This window comes from Pristis pectinata, chromosome 21 (assembly GCF_009764475.1).
Source record: "Pristis pectinata isolate sPriPec2 chromosome 21, sPriPec2.1.pri, whole genome shotgun sequence".
NCBI classification, from domain to species: domain Eukaryota; kingdom Metazoa; phylum Chordata; class Chondrichthyes; order Rhinopristiformes; family Pristidae; genus Pristis; species Pristis pectinata.
The window spans coordinates 23448342-23471041 of NC_067425.1; the positions used below are offsets into that span (position 1 = coordinate 23448342).

At 42.3% G+C, this 22700-nt stretch overlaps 1 protein-coding gene across 11 annotated transcripts in view; it reads left to right on the forward strand.

Annotated features, from left to right (window-relative positions):
• Window positions 1-22700, forward strand: part of auts2a (activator of transcription and developmental regulator AUTS2 a) — a 940688-nt gene that overhangs the window by 799527 nt on the left and 118461 nt on the right. For 8 of the 11 annotated variants that reach the window (XM_052035563.1, XM_052035562.1, XM_052035568.1 and 5 more), the window contains one exon: window positions 10370-10477. The exons of the other annotated variants lie outside the window; for them this stretch is intronic. In XM_052035563.1, the coding sequence (XP_051891523.1) occupies window positions 10370-10477 (108 nt within the window). The remainder of the gene's footprint in view (window positions 1-10369; window positions 10478-22700) is intronic. 11 annotated transcript variants of the gene reach the window in all.

Sequence of the window (22700 nt, forward strand, 5' to 3'; positions counted from 1 at the left end):
TATACCACTTTGTTTTCCTGAATTGATGTTCTTCACTTCAAGTATATATCTCCAGAACATTTTTTGAATAAACTGCAATCCTGCCCTAAAAGCTGAACCGTCCTAAGGAAAAATATGTACACCTCTGCTCAGATGGGAAAAAATAAACTTAAGAAGCTGGCGTAAAAGTAGACAGGCAAATCCAATACAGTTTGTGGCATGCTGGCACAGGTTGAGATGGTGAGGTTTGAAGAAAGATGATGGAATCAGATTTGCTGAGGCCCCCATACACATCATGCTCTCGAAATAGACATTGAAAGCTAAAATCAGATGAGGAAAGCTTTATTAATGAATAGCGAACTAATTAGAATTAGCGAGTTAGTCACTGCATGTTAGATAACTGTTTCACATTCACTCTCAGGATGATTTAAAAATAGATAGATTTAAAATGAATTTGGCACCTTTGATGGCTTAATCAGTCCACCAGTGTAACCGTGGGCTACGAGTTAAGGCATTTGCACATTAATTGATTGGAATTGCTTTTATATGCTAGAAGGCAATTGCTAATTGCAGCAGGTAAATGTCCCAGATCGAAGAGAGATATAATAAATAATTATGAAGTTCTGAAAAGATGGCAAGAAATGAGCAGCAATTTAAACTGGGAATTAGCAATTGATAAAACCACCTACTGAGGCCATCTCTGTTGCCTTAAATTGCCTTTAAAATTCTTAATTTCCCAAAGCAAATAGCTTCTGCACTGAAGGATGATGGCAAGGATTAGACATGCATCCAGTTGACATTTGCTGTGGGTGTCTTTTCAGAATGAAATTGCCGACCTTTGAGCTGCCAAGAATGAGGAGGTGTTACGATCTTAAAAGTGACTGCATCTCAGCACTGTTCAACATTGAAAGACAGGCTAGCTAACATTTTCACCAACATTTGTCTTCCAAATTGTATAATGTAAAATATTTATAAAACACGTGGAAGTGAATTTAAAAGAGATATTAAAGTCACTGCTTAAATTATTCATATTTATGTAAATTCAGAAACATGGAGATGAAGACAAGTGGGAGATTGTTGATGATTCTGGAATTTCTCTGGTGGGATGCAGGGGTTGTACAGTGAACCCTATTTGTGTACTTCCCTTTACAGATTCAGATTTCTTTTATAGGTTCAATGCTGAATGGGACTTGATGGTGAACGATGAATTAGACTTTTCGAATTATCTTGGTTTGGTCTTGGTGTTTGCTGGGAGTGCAAAGGAGGGTACCTGGACTTGCAGGTATCCAGGTACCTAACAATAGCAGGGGCAGTGTCAGGTGTTGTGTATTAAGCGGCTTTACAGATACAAGCACCAGTCTCTGTAGCCAATGAACAGTACTGTTTGACAATTTTGAATCAATTTCTTTTTTATACAGAAGCTGTTCTATTTTATAATTTTTCTGCTTTCCTGCAGTAATATTTCATATTTAATGTGTTGATTTTCTGAAGGAAGTGGAAAATTTTGCAGGATGGTATTGAAAATGTTACACTGCACTCAGCTTATCCTGAATTTATTTACAAACATCATTGCTTGATCTTTTAAAAATTCAACAATTGTCATGAATGATGCCCTTCAGCCCCTGTGTCTGTGCTTGTTGATAAAGAGTTACCTAGCCTATCCTCAAATTCCAGCTTTAGGTGCTTAATGCTGCAGGTCATAGTTCTTCAAGAGGACATCCAGGTCCTTTTAACTGAGATGAGGATTTCTGCCTCTACCACCCTTTCAGGCAGTGAGTTCCAGACCCCTACGACCCTCTGGGTGATAAATCCCTTCCAATCTATCTACCTTATATTAGATCTGTTCCTCCAGTTTTTTTTGACCCTTCTACTGACGGAGATAAGTCCTTCCTGTTTCCTCTATCTAGGTCTCTTATGATTTTATTCACCTCAATTTTGTCTCCTCTCAGCCTCTTTTGTTCCAAAGAAAACAGCCCTAACTGAGCCAATCTTTCATCATAGGTACAATTTGCCAGTGCCAACAACATCATCATAAATTTTATCTGCACCCTCTGATGCAACCTCATTTTAAGATTAAGATTTCTTTATCAGTCTCATGTACATCAAAACACGCAGTGAAATGCATCTTTGCCTAGAATGTTCTGGGACCAGCCCACAAGTGTCGCCACGCTTCTGGCGCCAACATAGCATACCCACAACTTCCTAACCCGTACATCTTTGGAATGTGGGAAGAAACAGGAGCACCTGGAGGAAACCCACACAGTCACGGGGAGAACATACAAACTCCTTACAGACAGCAGCCAGAACTGAACCCGGTTGCTGCCACTATAATAGCGATACGCTAACCGCTACACTACCATGCCTGCCTACTACAGTGGCCACTACTCAAGCTGTGTTTTAACTTGTATTGTACACAGCTCTACATCTCTGCACTCAAATTCTGCTCCACGGCCAAGGAAGGAAAGTAGCCATGTCTCTGTTAATTCACTGTAATGACTTGTCCTGCCATCTTTAAGGATCTACAAATGTACACACCAAGGTTCCCTTGTTCCTCCGCAACAATTGCTGTCTTCTCATTTTCCATAAATTCCCTTGCTTTGTTGCATCTCTCCAATGCATTACCTCACACTGCACTGGATTAAACCCATTTGCCACTTCTCTGCCCAACTGATCAGACCATTTAAATCTTCCTGTAATCTAAAGCTTTCCTTCTCATTGTCAACGACCCAGTCACTTTATGTGAATCATAAATATCAACTCATTTTTACCCGAAAAAAGATGTTAACGACATCATTGAAATTTTTTTTTATCCTGGGTAATTTTTACTCAGTGTAAAGGGAATGTTAATCTTTGGCTGACTGGGGAACCAGACAGTGACCACCCTTCACTCCTAGAAGACACATTTGTGAACAGCTGAAAAGCCACATTGACTGAGGATATGTACAAGCAGAAGTTCATACATCTTTTGACAAACTTTTGTAACCATTTTATGACAGATTTAGATGTCCTTACATTGGAGACTTCCTTTACGTAGTGATGCCATGAAGCCTTTGACCCTTTCAGATAGATCTTGTATATCTGATGCATTGTGAACTTTGTGATATTAATCATAACTTGCCTGGGTATTTGTGAATCTGAGACTGAATTCAGAGTTACGTGTTCATTTTGAGATCTTTCTATCATTTCTGTCTTAATTTATTTAGTTTCAGCCATTGAAATGGCTGCTAGCTGCAGGCTCGACAGGGTAAATGTTGAGTTGTTTTCATGAGTGGGAGAGCCACAAACAAGGGGACATAGCTGCAAAGTAAGGGGCCGATCATTTGAAACTGAGGTGTGTAGAAACTTCTCTTAGGGGGTGGTATATCTCTGGAGTTGTCCGCCCCCAAGGGTGGTGGAGACCAAATCATTAGAAGCTAGATCATTAGATATACTTAAGGCAGAGATGGATAATTATTGGAAAGATTGAGGGTTATGGGGAACCCACACAGAAGAGGAGTTGAGGCCAGCATAGATCAGCCATTATCATAATAAAAGAGGGGCAGACTTGAAGGGTTTGGGGGCCTACTCTTCTTGTGCACATTTAATGAGAAATGGGGAAAACGATGTAATCTTGGGTTTTCCAGTGTATCCTTTGTAATTGAAGTACTGTATGGGTCTTGAAAGCAGAGAAAAGACACAGCTGGTCACTTTTGCATGAGGTAATGTTGCACAAACAAATCATCACAGACACGTTTTCTGCTTCCTTTAAGCTATATAGAAACTGCTATTCTCTGACAATTTGGGAGAATTCTGCCCGGTATCAGTTGATTACAGTTCAGTATATTGTAACTGGAAAGAAGATTGTGGAAGAGCTGGAGATACCAAGTGATAAGAATATTTTATCATAATTTTTAATGCTTTATTCTTTGTATTCAATCCGGGGTATGGATGTTACTGGCAAAGTCAGCAATTAATGCTCTTCCCTTATAGCAATTGAAAAGGCTGTGGTATAATAAATAAATTGGACAGCTGTTTCAGAAAATAACCTTACCTGAATGACTAATTCAATCTTACATTCTTAAGCTTCTCACAATCTCAAGTATTTTTTTCAAGTAAATGTTTATTCCTCTTTAAAAGAATTTTAGGTGTTTAACTACAAATCTTCAGGTAATATGGTATAAATATGTTATAAGCTGTTGTTATATTTAGACTACTGTGGGGACATAGCATTGAAACAGCATTCTAAGAAATTCTCTGGGGCTCTGCATTCCATAAGTTTATGAGGAATTTGGGAAGATTAATCAGTAGGTAAATGACATCTATTGAAGTTGGACTGTGTTGGTAGAGTGTAATGTGCCAAAGTGTTACTGAGGGAAGCTTCACTGAACAGTGAGCTTAGTAGTTTCCTAGTGCTAAGTTTTTAAAGTTAGTTTTTCCTTGATACCTTCTCACACTAAAACAACGAAATACATATTTTGAAAATGCTCTGGATGTCCATTGGAACACAAGAAATATTTTGCTTCAGACTAGAATTATACTACGTGGGTTAATTTTTAAGTGTGATCTCAGTAAACTGGAGAGGTCCATTATATTATGCTTTTCTCTTTTAAAGCTCATTTAGATCTGAGTCATTCAAGTCTTTTTTGATATTGAGCCCCTGGTATTGCTCTGCATTGTTGTAAGAGAGGCTGCATTATAATCATAAAAGTGTGGAACCGATTATGTTATGACCAGGAAGGTGGGAGGTTGGACAGTAGGACATGGCATGATGTTAGCTTGTTGGGAGGTAAAAAGGTGCAACAGCAGATTATCTGTTTAGCCAGGGACACAAGTTCCCTTCTAGTCTCCATCATCGTTGCTGAAGGAAGTGAGATTTGTTGCTCTCATAGCTGTTTGTCATCGTTCATTCACTAACAACCTTGTGTAAAAAATATTTTGAGCAATAAACAGATTTAATTTAGATTCAGCTCCATCATGAATAATTAAATGGGCTGATGTGCAACCTCACAAACTGGTCGTTTTGTTTTTACGAAGCTGTCTCTGGAAATCCTGATCCAAACATATTTTCTGGCAAGTATACCATGCCTTCATCAGAATTGTGCTGAATAAAGTGGGGAGGAAAATGTTGCTGCATCCAGTTGCTTTTTTTCATTTCTCATGCAGGGGACTGACCCAAAGGTGGAAAATTAACATTTGATTTCATGGTCCATTTCTGAGTAACATTGAGCTTTGCTTTTTCTTTAAAAGTGAATTTTGATTAGGCTGGCATGTAGAGTGCTTCCTAACTAGTGAAGATTCTTGTACAACCCAGATGAATACATTTACAGGCAACTTCTAACCTTTGGACATGCCTGGGCTCAACCCATTTACAGTACCACTGAGAAATCCTTGATGTAGGGGATCTTGGGGAGAACTTAGTCCTCTGTTGTATACTCAGTACTGTGCGGATGACATGGTAACTTTTGCCCAATGAAATCCGCTTCTAAAATTTAGTCTCAGTTAAAGTCAGAAGGAATGAATTTTGGAAATGGAGATAAATGCTCAAACATTACGATACATAAAATCAGGGCACATTTTTTGATTTTTGTTTCCTTCACTCCTCTACCCCACTCCATCCACAATGGGATATGGAGTGAAACAAACACAAAAGAATCTCTCATTTGATACCTTTTTGTATTAATAACATTAGAGCAAGAGTAGGTTGCTATGCCCCTTAAAGTTGCTTTTAATTTTATTTGGACGATACCTTAATATTTACCTCATTCCATTAATCTATTTATGCTTCACTATTAATTGAAACTGACAGAACTAACAACCTTTGCCATTCAGGAGGCACTGATACACATTCAAAATGATAAACAATTGTTCATATTCTTGTCACTAATTTTAAGTGGATTCTAAAATGTTTTGCATATACGAACAAATTACCAGAAATTGGCCATCAACCTTAAAAAAAACTTAATTATAGAACAACATACAAAGTGCTGGAGGGACTCAGTGGGTCAGGCAGCATCTATGGAGGGAAATGAACAGTCAACATTTTGGGTCGAGACCCTTTAACAAGACTGTAAAGAAAGGGGGCAGAAGGCAGAATAAAAGAGGGGGGGGGAAGAATGAGCTGGTGGGTGATTGGCAGGTGGGGGAGGGGGAGGGTGAGAATGATGTAAGGAGCTGGGAAGTGATAAGGTGGAAGTGACAAAGGACTGAAGAAGGTGGAATCTGAGAGGAGAGGACAGTGGACCATGGAATAAAGGTGAGGAGGGGAACCAGAGGGAGGAATGTGTGGGTGATGGGCAGATGGAGAGGGCAGGGGAGGGAAATAGAAGGGGTGATGAGGCTGGTGGGATAAGGGAAAACAAAGTGGGGGGGGGGAACAGAGGGGACTGGTTACTGAAAGTTAGAGAAATTGATGTTCATGCCATCAAGGTTGGAGACTGACAAGGCAGAAGATGAGGTTCTGTTCCTCTAATCTGTGTATAACTCCAATTTAGCTGTAGAGGAGGCTGTGGACAGATATGTTGTTGTGCAAGTTCTAATTATAATAGTTCTAACTATAGAACAATGATACGCTAAATCAAGGAGTTGTTCCGAAATTGCAGGGCACGTGGACTTTATATAACCACATTACACAAATACCAAAGCAAGTTAGCAACATTGATTTAAGACCATTATTACTAAAGGACAACATGATTGTTGAAAGAATAAGGATTATTTGCAAAGGAATAAGCCTCCCTGATTTTTTAGGGTATTATTTGGTATAGTAATTGGAATTTATTGGAACCAGCCATAAAAGTAACATGCTTCATCGCTCCAGCTTTCTTTCATTTCCAAACTTTGCCAATTCCATAAGTAACTTGAAAGACCAAATAAAGTAGGTTATGAGTATAGATATGGGAATTCAATTGTATCACTGAAGCATCCTCCATCTCCATGCACAGTTAAAGAAATTAAGGTTAAACAAAGTGAATCCAACATCCATCCCCTAACACATGTTCCATTTGAGGAAAGTAGCAAATATTTAGAAATTGGATCTTATATGTACACCATTTTAAAGGGCCCTTACTAAAGTGCACACACATTATTAGGATGTTCAGGGAAATAAAGACTCTGAAGTGTGTGCACTCCAACGATGGAGGATAGGAATGGATGATTGATTTCAGGCCTGCCCTCCAACTAAATGGTTCTCACAGGCCTCTTTCCCATTCTGCAAAAATAACTGATTGGATGATACTGATACCTGCCAAGGCCAGTGGGGAAAGAGTGGAGCCTGACAGTTGATGAGTATGTATTTAAAATTGACAATTATTCAGCAATAGTTCATGTGCTTTTTATTTTATTTGATAATTCATATCTTATTTTCCTTTCATTTGAAGAACATTTCCATTGAGCATGAAAAACATTCCCCTTGGGAAGGTAGAGTAATTTCAGTCTCCTGGTTTGCACACAGTTCAGATACCAGTGAACTCCCTGTGAAGTCTCCTAGCTTGATTCCAGCAAGCTGACCTTTTAACAGCTTGTAGAACAAAATGATTAGTCTGTAGCTCAGCACAGTGTGGTTTGGTCACATCTGTTTGAAATGACAAAGAGAGCACTTGACAGCCATTTAGCTGGAAATGTTGCAGGTTCCCAAGTTGGTCTGAGAGTAATTTCATTGATGATGGATTTGGACAATGTAAATGGGTGGATGGATGGGTCAAGAAGGAAAGAACCAGCAGGTGAAGTTATACCCTTTAAAAACATAAGTAAGTAGTCCAGAAATTAAGTCATTCCAGTCATTGACCAATATAGATTCCAATATAAAATCAAATAACTCAAAACTAAGAAGTAGGAAATAGATATGACTTTCTATTTTAATGGATGGGTTATGGTTGGAAACCCAGGGAGTGTTTGTAGGAAAGCAAGAAAAAAACTATAGATACTTAGAATCTGAAGTTACAGCAGAGAATGCTGGAAAAACTCAGCAGGTCAGGCAGCATCTGTGATGAAATAAACAAGAGTTAATGTTTCAAGTACTTCCATCAGAAAAGAATATTTCTGTAAATCTCTCTTTTTCTCTTAATTTCTGTGGAAGTATAGTTGACTCTTTAATTGGAATTTTTACATTGTTTCTGCAGTCAAGACATTCATTTGTGTTGGATGTAAACAGGCAAACTTTAGTGCAAGGTTTAAGCTGTTGGTGATGATGCTCTGATGTGTACTTCATTTATTTTATTAGCCTCAGCCAGTGTTGGAAGCATAAAACTTGAATATTTGGAACGTGGAATAACTTAACAATTACCCTTTAGGCCAGTGTAAGATAAATCAGTATCCTCCTCAAATGTCAGATGATGTAACTTTGAAGCATCAATGACACATGACACAGAAATGGAAGAGTTTTTCAGAAGCTGATAACATGCTATCACACCTCAAATAACACCACCCCCTAACTTCCACTTTTAACAGAGATGAACAGATGTTCTAAAAGAAATGAGAGTTACCCACCAAATGCACCATAACTGTACAAACTAAGATATTTAGCTTGGAGCTTGTTTATTCAAGCTGCTTTCCTGATACCGGTGTTGGCAGTTAACAGGTTCAAGAGTCAACACAGTATTTGATAGAGGCACGGATGTGGGTGGAGGGCAAGTGAAACGAGGTTGTAGTAATTACTGACAGCCAATCGGTTAAGTAGTGTGCAGTTAGTGATGCTGATGTAGAAAGGCTCTACCTTGCAGATACAAACACAATAGGCCCCTTTGCTAGATATCAGTGAGTGAATTTGTTGGTGAAAGTGGAAATCTTATTCAAGTAACCAATACATCTGACAGTACTTATCTTTCTCTCACTTTCTTCTTCTCCAGGTGTTCTTTTGCACCAGAGTGCTGTCTTCTCTCTTGGCTTGTGTGTTTCTTTTTGCACATCACTCTCCCACCTCCCCAGCTCTCTCAAGCTTTCCCCATCTCTCTGACACACACAGCATTCTTACTAATCATGTTCCCATTTTCTTTCTCCATCTGCCATTCTCTCATTGGATCATTTCTTACTAGATCATTAGTTGAGCCTGGCTACAAGTGTTGGCTTCGGGTTGCCTCCACGTGCTATCAAAGGATAGTTGGGGTTAGAAAGTCACTCAGCCAGGGAGAAAGCCAGCAACCTGACCCGGGATGGGAGGGTGATGTTTGTGTTTCAGTTTCACTCTTGACTTGGTATCAGTGCCAAGTTGTTTCTGCTTGGCAAGGGAGCCGTGAGTTGGGAAGCCCTTTCCTGAGCGTCGGCTTCGAGCTCATCTCAGTGCCACAGTCACGTAGTGGATGATGAGCTTCACCCAGACGAGGAGTGCCTTTACAGGCAGGTATCTGGCCTACATCTGGGCACAATGTTCAGTAAATTCCTGGGGGTCATCTCGAGTAAAATAAAAATGTCCAGGCCTGCACGGTAAAGATAGAATCAGGTCTTTGTACCGAAGCAGACCTCCAACCGAAGGAGGCAGCGGTCAGAAGAAGGTGGTAGTACACATGGCAGGTTGTTGATATATAGCACGGAATGGAGTGAGAAGGAAAGTAAGTGGCATTAAAAATTCAGCACCTGTCATTAGCTGAGGTCAGTGACTTCCACCAATAATAAGCTGGTGTCAATGATGTAGCAGGCAAGTGGTCTGGAGCCAATGGAAGAGCAAAGAGAGTGGGCTGGAGCCAATGGGGGAGCGCAGAGAGTGGGTTGGAGTCAATGGGGAGCAAAGAGAGCGGGCTGTAGCCAATGAGGGAGTGCAGAGAGTGGGCTAGAGCCAATGGGGGAGCGCAGAGAGTGGGCTAGAGCCAATGGGGGAGCACAGAGAGTGGGCTGGAGCCAATGGGGGAGCGCAGAGTGTGGGCTGGAGCCAATGGGGGAGCGCTGAGTGTGGGCCGTAGTCAATGAGGTGACACTCATTTTAAGCCACGGTCAATGGAATGGTGGGGAGAGTGGGCTCAGATCCATGATGCACAGAGTGGGTTGGAACTGCTGAGGTGCTAAGAGTGGGAGAACACAGACCAGAGTTTCTGATGGAGTACAGAAACTGGGAAGATTAGACTCTTTTTGCTGATGTGGCACACTCAGTGCAAGTGAGTTCGTCTGAGGTAACTGAAATAGCATGAAGAATAGGGGAGTTGTGCAAAGGTTGGTGGGAATTGGGGTGGGGAGTGAAGAGTTGTTGATCTCCTTAACAGAGATCACCACACACATAAAAAATGGTCATCTCAGAGGCCCAGCACTTGGTGATGCCTGTGAATTGTAATCTGCTGTGCTGGAAGCAGACTCCTGTGGATTCACATTTTGTTAGTTTACTCGAGCCTCACCTTGGTTCTCTGAAGCAAAAAGCAGAGATGTTGCAGAGTTGAGTCTTTTTTCTTTCTTTCTTCAGTGTTGATTTTTTCCCCTTTTTTTTATTCTTCAGTGGAACGTGTTTGAGGCAGGAAGTAAAATCAGAGAAGTGTACTTTTCCAGAATGTACTTGGAGCGGCATAGCGGTGCTGTGAGTAGAGCTGCTGCCTCACGGCTCCAGGTATCTGGGTTCAATCCTGACCTCTGGTGCTGTCTGTGTGGAGTTTGCATGTTGTTTTCTGTGATGGTGTGGGTATCTCCCAGGTGGGGTCCAGTTTCTTCCCAAGTACCAAAGACAAGTCGATTGGTGTAAGTGCTGTAAATTGTCCCGAATGTGTACGTGAGTGGTAGAATCTGGGACGAGTTGATGGGAATGAGTTGGGGGGAGGGAATAAAATAGGAATTAGTGCAGTATTAGTGTAAATGTGTGATTGATGGTCAGCACAGACTCAGTGGGCCAAAGGGTCTGTTTCTGTGCTGTATCTCTCTTTGATTCTGTAACTCTAAAAGATACAAAACAATAAAATGGCAAGGAGAAAACAGTGAAAAGAAATAAAATGAATCCTTTGATTTGCACAATGCAGGTGATTAACTTGAGGGACCTTTGAATGAGTTGCTATAAAGTGTGATATTTTAACTTCAACAAGAGTCAAACCAGTGTTTGCCACAATGGCTTGATGTTACTGCCTGGAGGCTAATCATAACATTTCTTTGATAAAAGGTGATTCAGAGACTTGGGTCCAGACTCTTCCATCCTTCATCTGGCAGGAACATCGGTTGCATTGATAAAATCTTAAGGGGGAAAAAGAAAGCCAAAATGAAATGCCTTTGGGAGGGCTTACTTTTACTTCACTGCATTTGCTATGGAGCTTTGAACCTGGTGTGAAACGTGGTTGCAATGTTCAACCACCAGAAACTCCCCGCAGAGTTCATTCTGTCAGACTTGCGAGGAAGGGAGCCTTATGAATGTGTTTAAGTGACAAAACTGAGACACTGTTGATGGTTCTCCACAGGGACTGGAGATGGCACAGGACTTCAAAGCCTGCAGACATCCAGATCTGGGAGTTCTCTTCCTTTCAGGTCCAACCCTGTCAGGCTCTAGGGGGAGCTTGGGGGAGGGAGGTGATTCGGATTGTATTTCACAGAGATTGGACAAGTAATGACTTGTTTCCGCTGCAGTAACTGGCCCTTTGAGGAAGATTTAAGTAGAAGTTTGGTACGTGGAATGGAGATTTTAGCCAACTTTAGCAGACAGTGAAGGAACGCAGAAACCTTACCAAATGAAAGCAGGCCCAGTACATTTAACCCATTGTTTGCCAGTTCAATAATAGTTTTCAGCAAAGTTTGTAGAACATCTAAACAGAGAATATTTCTGAATTATTATATTAAAATATATATTTGCAAGGAGCAGAAATTAAAATTTAACATTCAGTGCAGGAGACATTAATTGTAATTTTTGGATTAATATATTTCTGCCAATTTCTTTCTGTTCCTCAACACTTTCGGATAACCAAGAGACTTTACATGGAAAACAAGAGTCAGATTTCTTGAAAGGAACTGACCTCTGGCTCTGTCATCTGAACTCTGAAACAAGTTGAGTGCCCATCAGGAAAATCTTGAAGCATATCACTGGATCTGGGCACAACTAAAGATATGATTACTTTTGCCCTGAGGCAGAAGTGAAATTATGAACCATTGGTAATTGTGTTTTGATTGTATTGAAAGATATTTAAATCTGCACTGAACTTGAACCAATCTAAAACATAGTACAAGTCCCTACAGGGACTCCAACCTAATTTTGACTCGGATTTGGGTTATCTGAATACAGCCATGCTGCACAAAACTAATTATCGGTGATGGTAGTTAATGGGGCATGTCTATTTTCAAGTTGCCTGATGTGTATATCTAAAAGCTGCAAATTAAGCGTTGTCCCTCTAAGCTTCCAAACATGTGGCCGAGCTCAGTTTACAATTCCTGTGGTCTGACTGATCCTTCATCTCATTAATCTACAAGGCATTTTGTTGCACACACAGTTCCTGCTGCATTTACCCGTAACAACAGACACTCCTGTACTTTTCAGATTGTTTTATTGCAGGTGATGTGTTTTGAGGAAGCCATGTGTAGGTTACCTGGACAGGCCATTTAAAAATAAATAAACTTTCTCTTCATTCTATTTAATCCTGATCAGGAAAGAAAGAAAAAGTTGCATTTATGTATAAGTTTGCTGGACTTCCCAAAGCACTCCGCAGCCAGTGAAGTGCTTTAGAGGTTGCTGTTGCACTTTAGGGAATGTTGCATGCAATGTGCAATCCAATTTGAACACAGAGTTCTCACAAAAAATTGACTTAATAAATATTTCCCAAGACTCTATGAATGATCAAAAAAACTGCAGATGCTGGAAATCTAGAACGAAAGCCGAAATTGTTGGAAATGTTCAGCAGGACAAGCTGCATCTATGGGAAAGGGAAACAGAGCTTTGACCCAAAATATTGGCTCTGTTTCTCTTCCCACAGATGCAACCTGACTTGCTGAGTATTTCCAATGTTTTTGATATCACCATGCAATGGAATCTTTTTACATTCTGTTCAGGGAACAGATGGGGCCTTGGTTTAAAGGCTCATCTGAAATGCAGAAACTCTGCAATCTCCCTACTGCAGGGTTGGGGCATTGTCGATTTTTATGCTCAAATCTCTGATGTGCAAATTGGAAATATCATGAATGTCATGTTGTTCCATTTTAATGACCATGAGCTGCCTGGAAATGCCAATTATCAGAGCATTTTGGAACTGAACAGCACTTTTTCTATGTTAGCAAAGATTGGCCTAAAAAGTCCTGATGTTGACTGGTGTGCTTGTCTAGCAATGATGCTGGAGCGTTGTCTGTTTTGACTTCACTCTAAAATATTTGCAGAATTGGGACGTTCATGTAAAGCAAGGTGCTCTGAATTTTTCAGATAGTGAGTTCTCAAGCTGTATTTCTTAACCATTCCTGGATTGAACCTGTCAGCCGCCATCTTCAATGAGTTACTTCTGTGAGTAACATGACCCACATAAACTGAACGTTTGTCAGCAAGGATTTCTTTCTTCCAAGCCAGTAATCCTTGTTGATGCCTCTGCTTTTAAAGCATTGTATAGGGAGAATATAGTGAAATAACTGCATTAGATTTCAGTGAATTTCTTGAAGGCATTTTTCAAATATCATCACAGGATGCATGTTGGACTGTTTCAGGTTTCCTGTCTGTCAGCTACACTGGCCTGTGGACCAGAACATGAAATCAGATGAATGGAGCAGGAGGGTGTAAATACCTTTGAGGTTTCAAGCCAAAAGAACAGCTGATGATATCTTTTGTAAAGACAAACCTTTTCAAGGTTCATCTGGGTAATTTCCATGACTGGGTGTTTTCTCCTTTCTTCTCTTGATCACTAATACCTTTCGACAGCCCAACCACCAGGGTAAACATACATTCTCTCCCCCACTGTCACACTGTGGCTGCAAGGGTTCCATCCACAGGACATGCTACAACCACTCCACAAGATATGCTATAACCACTCCACAAGTCATCTTCTGAGTCTTTTAAGTCTGACATCATTGCTCCCCAGAAGAATAAGGACAAAAGCTGTGATACCTAGAAGTGGCTGAGTACACTTGGACCAACAATACTTGGACAATATTTCAACATTTAGGTATGGACTAGTTTGTGAGGAGAAATTAAACAGAGTAGACTTAAAGTGTCTGAAGTTTAGAAGAATGATGTGATGTCATTGAAACATACAACATTCTATCTGGGCTTGACAGGGTAGATGCAGAGTTGATGCTTTTCCTAGCCAGGGTCTCTAGAGTTGAATGACAATCTCAGAATAAGAGGAAAGCCTTTTGGGACTGGGCTGAGAAGAAATTTCTTCATTCAGATGGTGAAAAATCTTTGGAATTGTACGCCCAAGAAGGCTGTGGAGACTTAGTGTTTGGATCTATTTCAGAGAGAGGTTGATAGATATTTGAATATTAAGAAATAGATATTAAGGATATTGTGTTAGTACAGGAAAGTGATGCTGAGGTGAGAGATCTGGAATGATCTTATTGAATAGTGGAGCAGGTGTAAGGAGCCAAACAGATTTGGAAATAAATCATCATTCCTTCCTAGCTATTGGCTTGGAATCCTGGAACTCCTTGCTTAACCATGAGGGCATCATCACCATTTGACTGCAGAGATTCAAGACTGCAGATTACCCCAGGCAATTAGGAATGGGTAATGAAGGAGGGAATTGTCAGAATGCGAATGAATTTAAGTAAACACGTTACAGCTGGGGATCTTGGATTCAACAGATCTTCACAGATAGAATGTCATTGGATGTGTTAGATCAAACTACCAATTTCTTCAATATCTTAAGTGCACAGAATTGATGAAATATTGCTGATCTTAAAACAAATTACTCTCAAAGAGTGGGTGTGTAAAATGTGGTCTTCTGAAGATCTTACTAATTATGTTTTCAAAGCAATGCTGGTTTTAAAAGGTGTGCTGCTTCATTTGCCACAGTTTTAACTACCAGGTCAGGCAGAGGTTAATGAAAATTTTAAAAACGGCAGATGCTAAAAATCTGAAATAAAAATAAAAAATAATCGAGGGTTCTGACAAAGGGTCTCTGACCTGAAACAATGATTCTTTCTCTTAGTACAGATTTAGTCTGATTTGCTGAGTGTTTCCAGCATCTTCTGCTTCCATTTCAGACTGAAGTTTAGAAGTTACTGAGTTAGAGTTATGGGAAACCTGTACCCAATGTGATACAGTGTGCACATAGCTGCTGCCTCTTTGATGGAAGTGTGGCGACTCACCGTCTAGTCGGGCGAACCGGCTCGGCAGTCGGGTCGCGCGGCGTCGGAGCGACGAGGCCCAAGATGGCGGCGGGCCTCGTCTTTCCGAGCGACGGGGAGAACCCGCGCGCGGGAAAGTCCTGATGACGTAGGACTTACGTCATTGCCGGTTTTTTTTGGGCGGGAGTTTTTCTCCCTTAAAGGGCCCACACAAGGCGGGAAAATAAACCAGTTCTGTTTGGCAATCCTCCGAGTAGAGTCTTGTTTTATTCCGCGGTAGCAACCGCTACATTGGTGACCCCGACGGTCCAAACGGCTTTTGGACCCGCGAAATGGACGACAGCGCAGCAGCCAACGCAGTGGCCCTCAAGCTGCCCACCTTTTGGACACTTCGGCCCAGCGTCTGGTTTGACCAGGCCGAAGCGCAATTCCACCTTCGGCAGATCACCTCCGACTCCACGAAATACTACCATGTGGTTAGCTCTCTGGACCAGGAGACAGCCGCCCAGGTTGGAGACTTCATCCAGTCGCCTCCGGAGGAAGATAAGTACCCGGCTTTCAAAGATCTTTTGATCCGGACCTTCGGCCTCTCCCATCGTGAGCGCGCCGCCCGCCTGCTTCATCTGGATGGCCTGGGGGACAGATCCCCATCCGCCCTAATGAATGAGATGCTGGCATTGGCCGAGGGACACAAGCCATGCCTGATGTTCGAACAGGCCTTCCTCGAACAACCCCCCTGACTGACATCACAACTGATTCCTGCGCCTGAGCGCTGCTCACAACTTGGGTCTCACGTTTTGGCGTTCCGGCCCACATCACTTCAGACAGAGGCACCCAATTCACTTCCAGTCTCTGGGCTGCATTAGCGAACCTGCTAGGGACGCAGCTGCACACCACCACGGCCTACCATCCTCAATCAAACGGGTTGGTGGAACGTTTTCACCGCCATCTAAAATCGGCCTTGATGGCCCACCTGAAGGGTCCTAACTGGGTTGACGAGCTGCCTTGGGTCCTGCTCGGCATACGCACTGCCCCCAAAGAAGACCTCCGCACTTCGTCAGCTGAGCTTGTATACGGGGCGCCACTAGTTGTCCCCGGGGATTTCATACCTGCCCTTCAGGACCAAGGGGAACAACCCCCAGCAGTTCTACAAAGACTGCGCGAGAAGCTCGGCGCCTTGGCCCCGATTCCCACCTCATGGCACGGTCAAGCCCCATCCTGCCAGCCCAAGGAACTACGGGACTGTAAGTTTGTTTTCGTTCGCAGGGGCACACCTCGGGCGCCATTGCAACGACCATATGAGGGACCGTTCCGAGTCATACGGAATAACGGATCCACTTTTATTTTGGACATTGGAGGCAGGGAACAGGTTTTCACGGCGGACCGCCTCAAACCAGCCCATTTGGATCTGCAACAACCTGTCGAGGTTGCCACGCCACGACGCAGAGGCCGCCCCCCTAAGCGGCAGCTGGCACAGCCCACGGACCTTGGGGACTGTCTCGCCGGTTCTGGGGGGGGTTGTGTGGCGACTCACCGTCTAGTCGGGCGAACCGGCTCGGCAGTTGGGTCGCGCGGCGTCGGAGCGATGAGGCCCAAGATGGCGGCGGGCCTCATCTTTCTGAGCGACGGGGAGAACCCGCGCGCGGGAAAGTCCTGATGACGTAGGACTTATGTCATTGCCGGTTTTTTTTGGGCGGGAGTTTTTCTCCCTTAAAGGGCCCGCACAAGGCGGGAAAATAAACCAGTTCTGTTTGGCAATCCTCCGAGTAGAGTCTTGTTTTATTCCGCGGTAGCAACCGCTACAGAAGCATATATTGGGACACTGGAGTCCAGCTGGTGGGATGGATAATTAACATGTTTCAGGGGAGCCTGATATTCAAATTCTCCATGAGCCACGGTTGTTACCCACTGACCTGAACTCTACAAGTCAGCTGGGGACTGCCAACCCCACAAGGTGTACACTTGTTTCAGCTGACCTTGTGGGTAGGAGTGGTTCCCCACCACGCACACAGCTGTAGGAGCTCCATGTTTCTGCTGTTGGGTACTTGATTTTATTCACCTCACCTGCATGCTGTCCACTTCCCTGTAATTAGTGGGGCCTATCTGCCTCTCAATGCATAATTAGCACTGCAGTATTTTGCTTTTGTAACACTTAATCAAGTCAATTTAACAACATGTTTTCAGTAAATCTTACAAGAACTTGCATCAGAAAACATTGCACAGATGCTCAAACTGCATAATCTTGACCTGTTCATGTGCAGTTTAATGTACCAAAGATAATTTTTTAACTTAGATTTAAAATATTTCGCAACATCCTCTCATTTTTAATGTTTGTTTACAAGCTCATTGTTACTCATTTTGACATAAAGTTGAATTTTATAAGAATGATGTTCAAATGTATTAATAATCCAAAATTGATATTGTGAAAATAAAATATTGATCTCACCAATAGCTCCTTCAGAAATGGGGTATATTTTCACACTGCCTCTGCATTGATTTCCTAAACTAATCGGCTTGCAATAGCAGTCTGGTAATTTGTGGTTTACAGATTTCCTGTGACTGTGCATTTAGTTTGTGTTTTGATTTTCCAATCCATTCTATTGATTTTTTTTATTGTGGAGTGACAATTTTGTCGGCTTGCATTCATGATGTTGGGTGGGGGAGGGGTGGTGTTGGAGGGCTTTACATGTTTCAGAAAATGTCTTCCTTGTTCCAAGGGGGGAAAGAAATGTATCCTTAACTTGAAAGGAGTTGACTCCAAAATGTGTTCACTTTAAAGTAAAATTTGTTTCTTGTGCATCTACTTGGAGCCCTGGGTGACTGGAGTTATTCCAAACCAATCCGTGTGGATCTTGCCTTGATCTATGCACTCACTGCCCATGTGCAAGCTGTTTTATGTTTGTTCCTGTTGCAGCAACTCCTTGATTATTCAGAAAAAATTCTTCCCTATTTTCAAATGTGGCTCCATTCCTCTCCTCGCTCTGTGACCTCCTTCAGCCTTCAAACTGCTTAAGATCTCGACATTCCTCCAATTCTGGCCTCTACCATGACTCCGACATTAATTGGTGCCAATGGCTTCAAGTTGGACCCTGAGCCCTGGACTTTTCAGTTTAAAACTCTCCACCTCAGTTTAAAACTATCAGTCTGAGCAACCTTTTGTCATTGTTTCTAATCATCGTCTTTCATGGCTCAGTGTCAAGTTTTATATCCAAGCGTACTCCAGTGAAGCACTTTGGTATGCCAAGTGCTTTAAGTAACAGGAAGGGTATTACACAAATACAGGTTATCAATTTTTTTCGCCAGCTTAGAAGAAGGTTACTGAACCCAGTGGTTGTACTTTCACTGCTGCCTTGGCTCATGTCAGCCAGCTTCATGTTTTAAACCAGGGAATCCTCCTTGTGTCTATTGTTCAGTTTTATGTTGTTCTTCCTTTTAAAATCTTAAGGCCACATGTCATATTTTTTCCTCTGCATCACAGTGTAGTTGAATTTGTGCATGAGCTGTGGGAAGTGGGAATTGCAAATGCAAATTTGGACCTTGGGAATTTCTTTCCTCTTTTGAAAGATTCAGTGTTGTCAAAATATTCTGTTTGAGAGGAGCCAGTTACTTCTGAGGAGAACAGAAACCAATAAGATCAGCTGTCAATAATGCAAATTATTCATTCATCAGTTTAAAGGCAATCATTAATCTTCCAGTTTTAATGAAACCAGCAAGCAGTTCTCAAAACATCCATTTCATACAAAGAACAGTAGGAACTTGGAACTCACTTTGCCTGAATGTTTCTGTGTTCTCAGCCAATTAGAGCTTCCAAGACCGAGATTGATCAGTTTTTGTGAGTTACAGATATCAAGGGACATGAAGCAGAAGCAGGAAAATAGAGTTGAGGCCCCTTATCTCATCAAATGATAGAACAAGACCAAGGGGTGGAAAGGCCTCTTCTTGTTCCTCATCTCCTTCAATCACTCCACATGAAATTAAAAATGACTGAAAATAGACTCTGGTTATCCAATCAGGCATATTTTCTGTTGAAACAATTGATACTGGGGTTGACCATACAGTCTGAGCTTAGAAATTTATCCAGGCCAGGGTGATTTTCCCAGTGAGACCATGTGTCTTGATCACTTTTTGGTATTTTACCGTCAAATAGATCAATGACATGCTTGAGTTTGTTATGTTTTTGGTGAGTCGGATATGGAAAAGGTTAAAAGTACTGGGGCTTGGACTTGGGTTAAGATGGTTGTGGTTGGGTCAGGTCAGGTTTGGGTCAAATACTCATTTTTATACCCAAGCAGACCTTTAACAGGAAGGCCTTGTGTTTATTTCTTGTGCCTCGGCAAATGATGAGCTGCTACCTCCTGATGTGGGAAAGAGGAAAGATAAATAAGAGTTGCATCAGCTTATCTCTTCAAGCCAGCCAGGGTGCAGCTGTGATGTCTACTGTGAGACACGGTCTGCTGTCTCTCACTGTCCAGCATCACACAAAAGAGAACAGTAACATGAATGAGGTTCCATAAGGCTGCTACTGCTTCTTGGGTTCCTGTAATACGGCAACAGAGGACTAACTGCTTATAGCTTCAAGCTCTGAGTACAGTATACTTCCATTTACACAAAGTACTGATCTGTTAATGAACTCTTGGTGGAAGGAAGTCTGTTTGTGTCACTGCGATTTAATGAGAGCTTAAAACTATTGAAATCCGAGTCCTCAGTTGAGTAAACTATTGACACTTAGGTTTTTAAAGATTAAAGCTGAATTTGACTCAGTTGGTCAGGTTGCAGAGGGAGACAAGGACATGTCGAACCATTGACCAGTCACAATTCAGGTGAGGAGGAGGAAAGGAGAAATCACCAGATAAAGATAAAACGTTAGGGTTAAGATTGCATTCAAACCAAAGCAGATCTGCATTCCTCAGGTGATCACACCGACACAGGAACAATCTCCACGGATGTGAAGTGAGTTAGTACTTGGCACAGACAGGCCTTGACACTACTCACATTTTGATTTGAGTGCGATTGCACTGTGCAAAATCAAGGCATAGCTGAAATTAGGTGTTGTCAGTAAATCAGTGAATAGCACTTCTATTAGACTATCTCTTTTCCCTTTCAAAAAGAGGAATCGGATTTCGATTGCCATCATAGTCAATTGTGCATATAATTGAACACTATTCACAGCAGGTTTACTATTCCTTTACCTTTAACCTTGAGAAGCTATTCTACCTGTTAAGGCATCACAAAGCCAATAATTAATACATGAGTTTTTGTTTGAGTGGTGTCTGGCTTCTCATTCCCTGCCTCAATTTTTCATCTGCGGGGTGGGGTTTTTTTTCCTTCTTTCATATATTCTGACTGACAGATTAACTTATGTTTTAGAAGGCAAAAAGAAAACGAGGGTGCTGTCAGATTTGCTTGTTCGAAAATTAGATTAAATGCCATTGTCACTTGCAAAGGATTGCAGTGTTCAAGCGATAAGGTTACATTTAATGAGAGGAAAGAGCCTCCTCGCAGGGGATGATGATTTTCTTCTGTCAGGTTGGTGCTTTATCACAGAACCTGATACTGCTGCACCCTGGCAGCTGCTGATAATGGATGATCAAGAACAGTGTACCACTTCAATCGCCGCTCTGCTCTAAGAGACAACTTATCGCCCATTTCAACTGTGGGGACTGGGAAATAATTAGCAGCTAACATGTGTCTTGTGAGCGGCAGTGCATCGCCCGCTGCCAAGCTCTTCCACTGTTCCTTCCTTCCTGCCAGGCCAGCTCAATCTTTGCTTCGACAGAAGGCTCTAGTTCAGAAGGTTGAGTTACCCACATGAATGTAATGACTTTAGTTAAACCAGGAGAGTATTAGCCTCTGAGCAATCCTTTAATAATTGGGATGGAGAGAAAGGGGAAAACTGAGCACAGATGAAAATTCTTGTGTTGACTCATAACCAGGCAGCAGAAAATCTCTTGCCAAGAAATGAGGTTTTGCCTAATTTTGGTACATAAATTCATTGTTATGCTTAACTCTGATTTGGACCCCCTCAAAAAAAAAAATGACATGGTCCAAAAAGCCTTTGGAAAAGCAATAGGGTATTTTGCGTCCAGAAAAATGTGCTAAAACGGGACATGCATCACCCCTTCGAGCCACACTCAGTTGAATATGACTGTGCAGTAATCAAATGAGGGCATCATGCATTAAAGGCACACTTCCTTTGGAAGTCGGACATCAACAACAAACATTATGGCTGCATAGGAGAGGGGTAGTACGGGGAAGGGAGGGAGAGCTCCAAACTTGGCTAAGGGACGTAGAAGTCCTGGTTAATGAAATTTATGCCAAGAGGGTAGTCTTGTGTGCTGGAAGGTGACAACTGATCCTCTGGAGCTGCCGGGTTACCAAAGTTGTCTCCTGTGGGTGTCAAAATCTCTGGGCAATGATTTGTCAAGATACGTCAAGATGAAATGCACATTACTAACATACAGACACACTAATGCACAGACCACACACACAGGCTGTTACTCCATCCACACCCTCACACACCACACCCTTACTTTACCGTTGACCTTCTGTTCCCTCCACTCCCTACACAGAGGTCAATCTTCCAAATGAGGGATAATGAAGAGGACCAAGGGCACAAGTACACAGTTCCCTAAAAGTGGCAACACGGGTGGACAGGGTGGTGAAGAAGGCATGTGGCGTGCTTGGCTTCATTGGTCGTGACATTTAGTGCAAGAGTTAAGATGTCATGTTACAGCCGTACAAAATGTTGGTTGGGCCACACATGGGGTATTGTGTGCAGTTCTGGTAACCATGCTTTGGGAAGGATGTGATTAAGCTAGAAAGGGTACAGGGAGGATTCACAAGGCTGTTGCCTGGACTGGAGGGCTTGAGTTACAAGGAGAGATTGGATCAACTGGGACTGCTTTCCCTGGAACGAAGGAGGCTGAGGGGTGACCTTATAGAAATTTACAAAATCATGAGGGGCATAGATAGGGTAGGTAGTCACAGTCTTTTTTCCAGTGTAGTGGTGTCTATAACTCAAGGGCATAGGTTTAAGCTGAGAGGGGAAAGCTTTAAAGGGGATCTGAGGGTGGGGTGGTGGTTGTATGGAACGAGCTGCCAAAGGAAGTGGTAGGGGCAGATGCAACATTTAAAATACATTTGGACAGGTTCATGGACAGGGATGGTTCAGAACGATATGGGCCAAAGGAAGGCAAATTGAACTAGCGTAGATAGGCACCTTGGTCAGCGTGCACGAGTTGGGCAAAAGAGGCCTGTTTCCATGCTGTATAAGTCCATGACTCTATGACACAGTGATCTTCACTTTATCCATTTACTTAAGACGGCAAGAAACAAGAGGGAGATCACCCACATGGTGACGAGCCCTCGTGTTCTGTACCTCACTGAGCGACTGACCTGCTCCTCATGGGCAGGGGGGCTACCAATGACCAGCACATGCTGAGGAACGAACAGAACTGCTTAGGAGATGCAAGTCATGTGGAGAATCACCAGGTGTAGGGGGCTTGCTAGAAGATGGGTGCATGCATCTGCACTGCCCTAAAGGACTCAGATGGGGATGTTTTCAAGTTGATGCAGGTGGGTGTTGAGATGCTTTG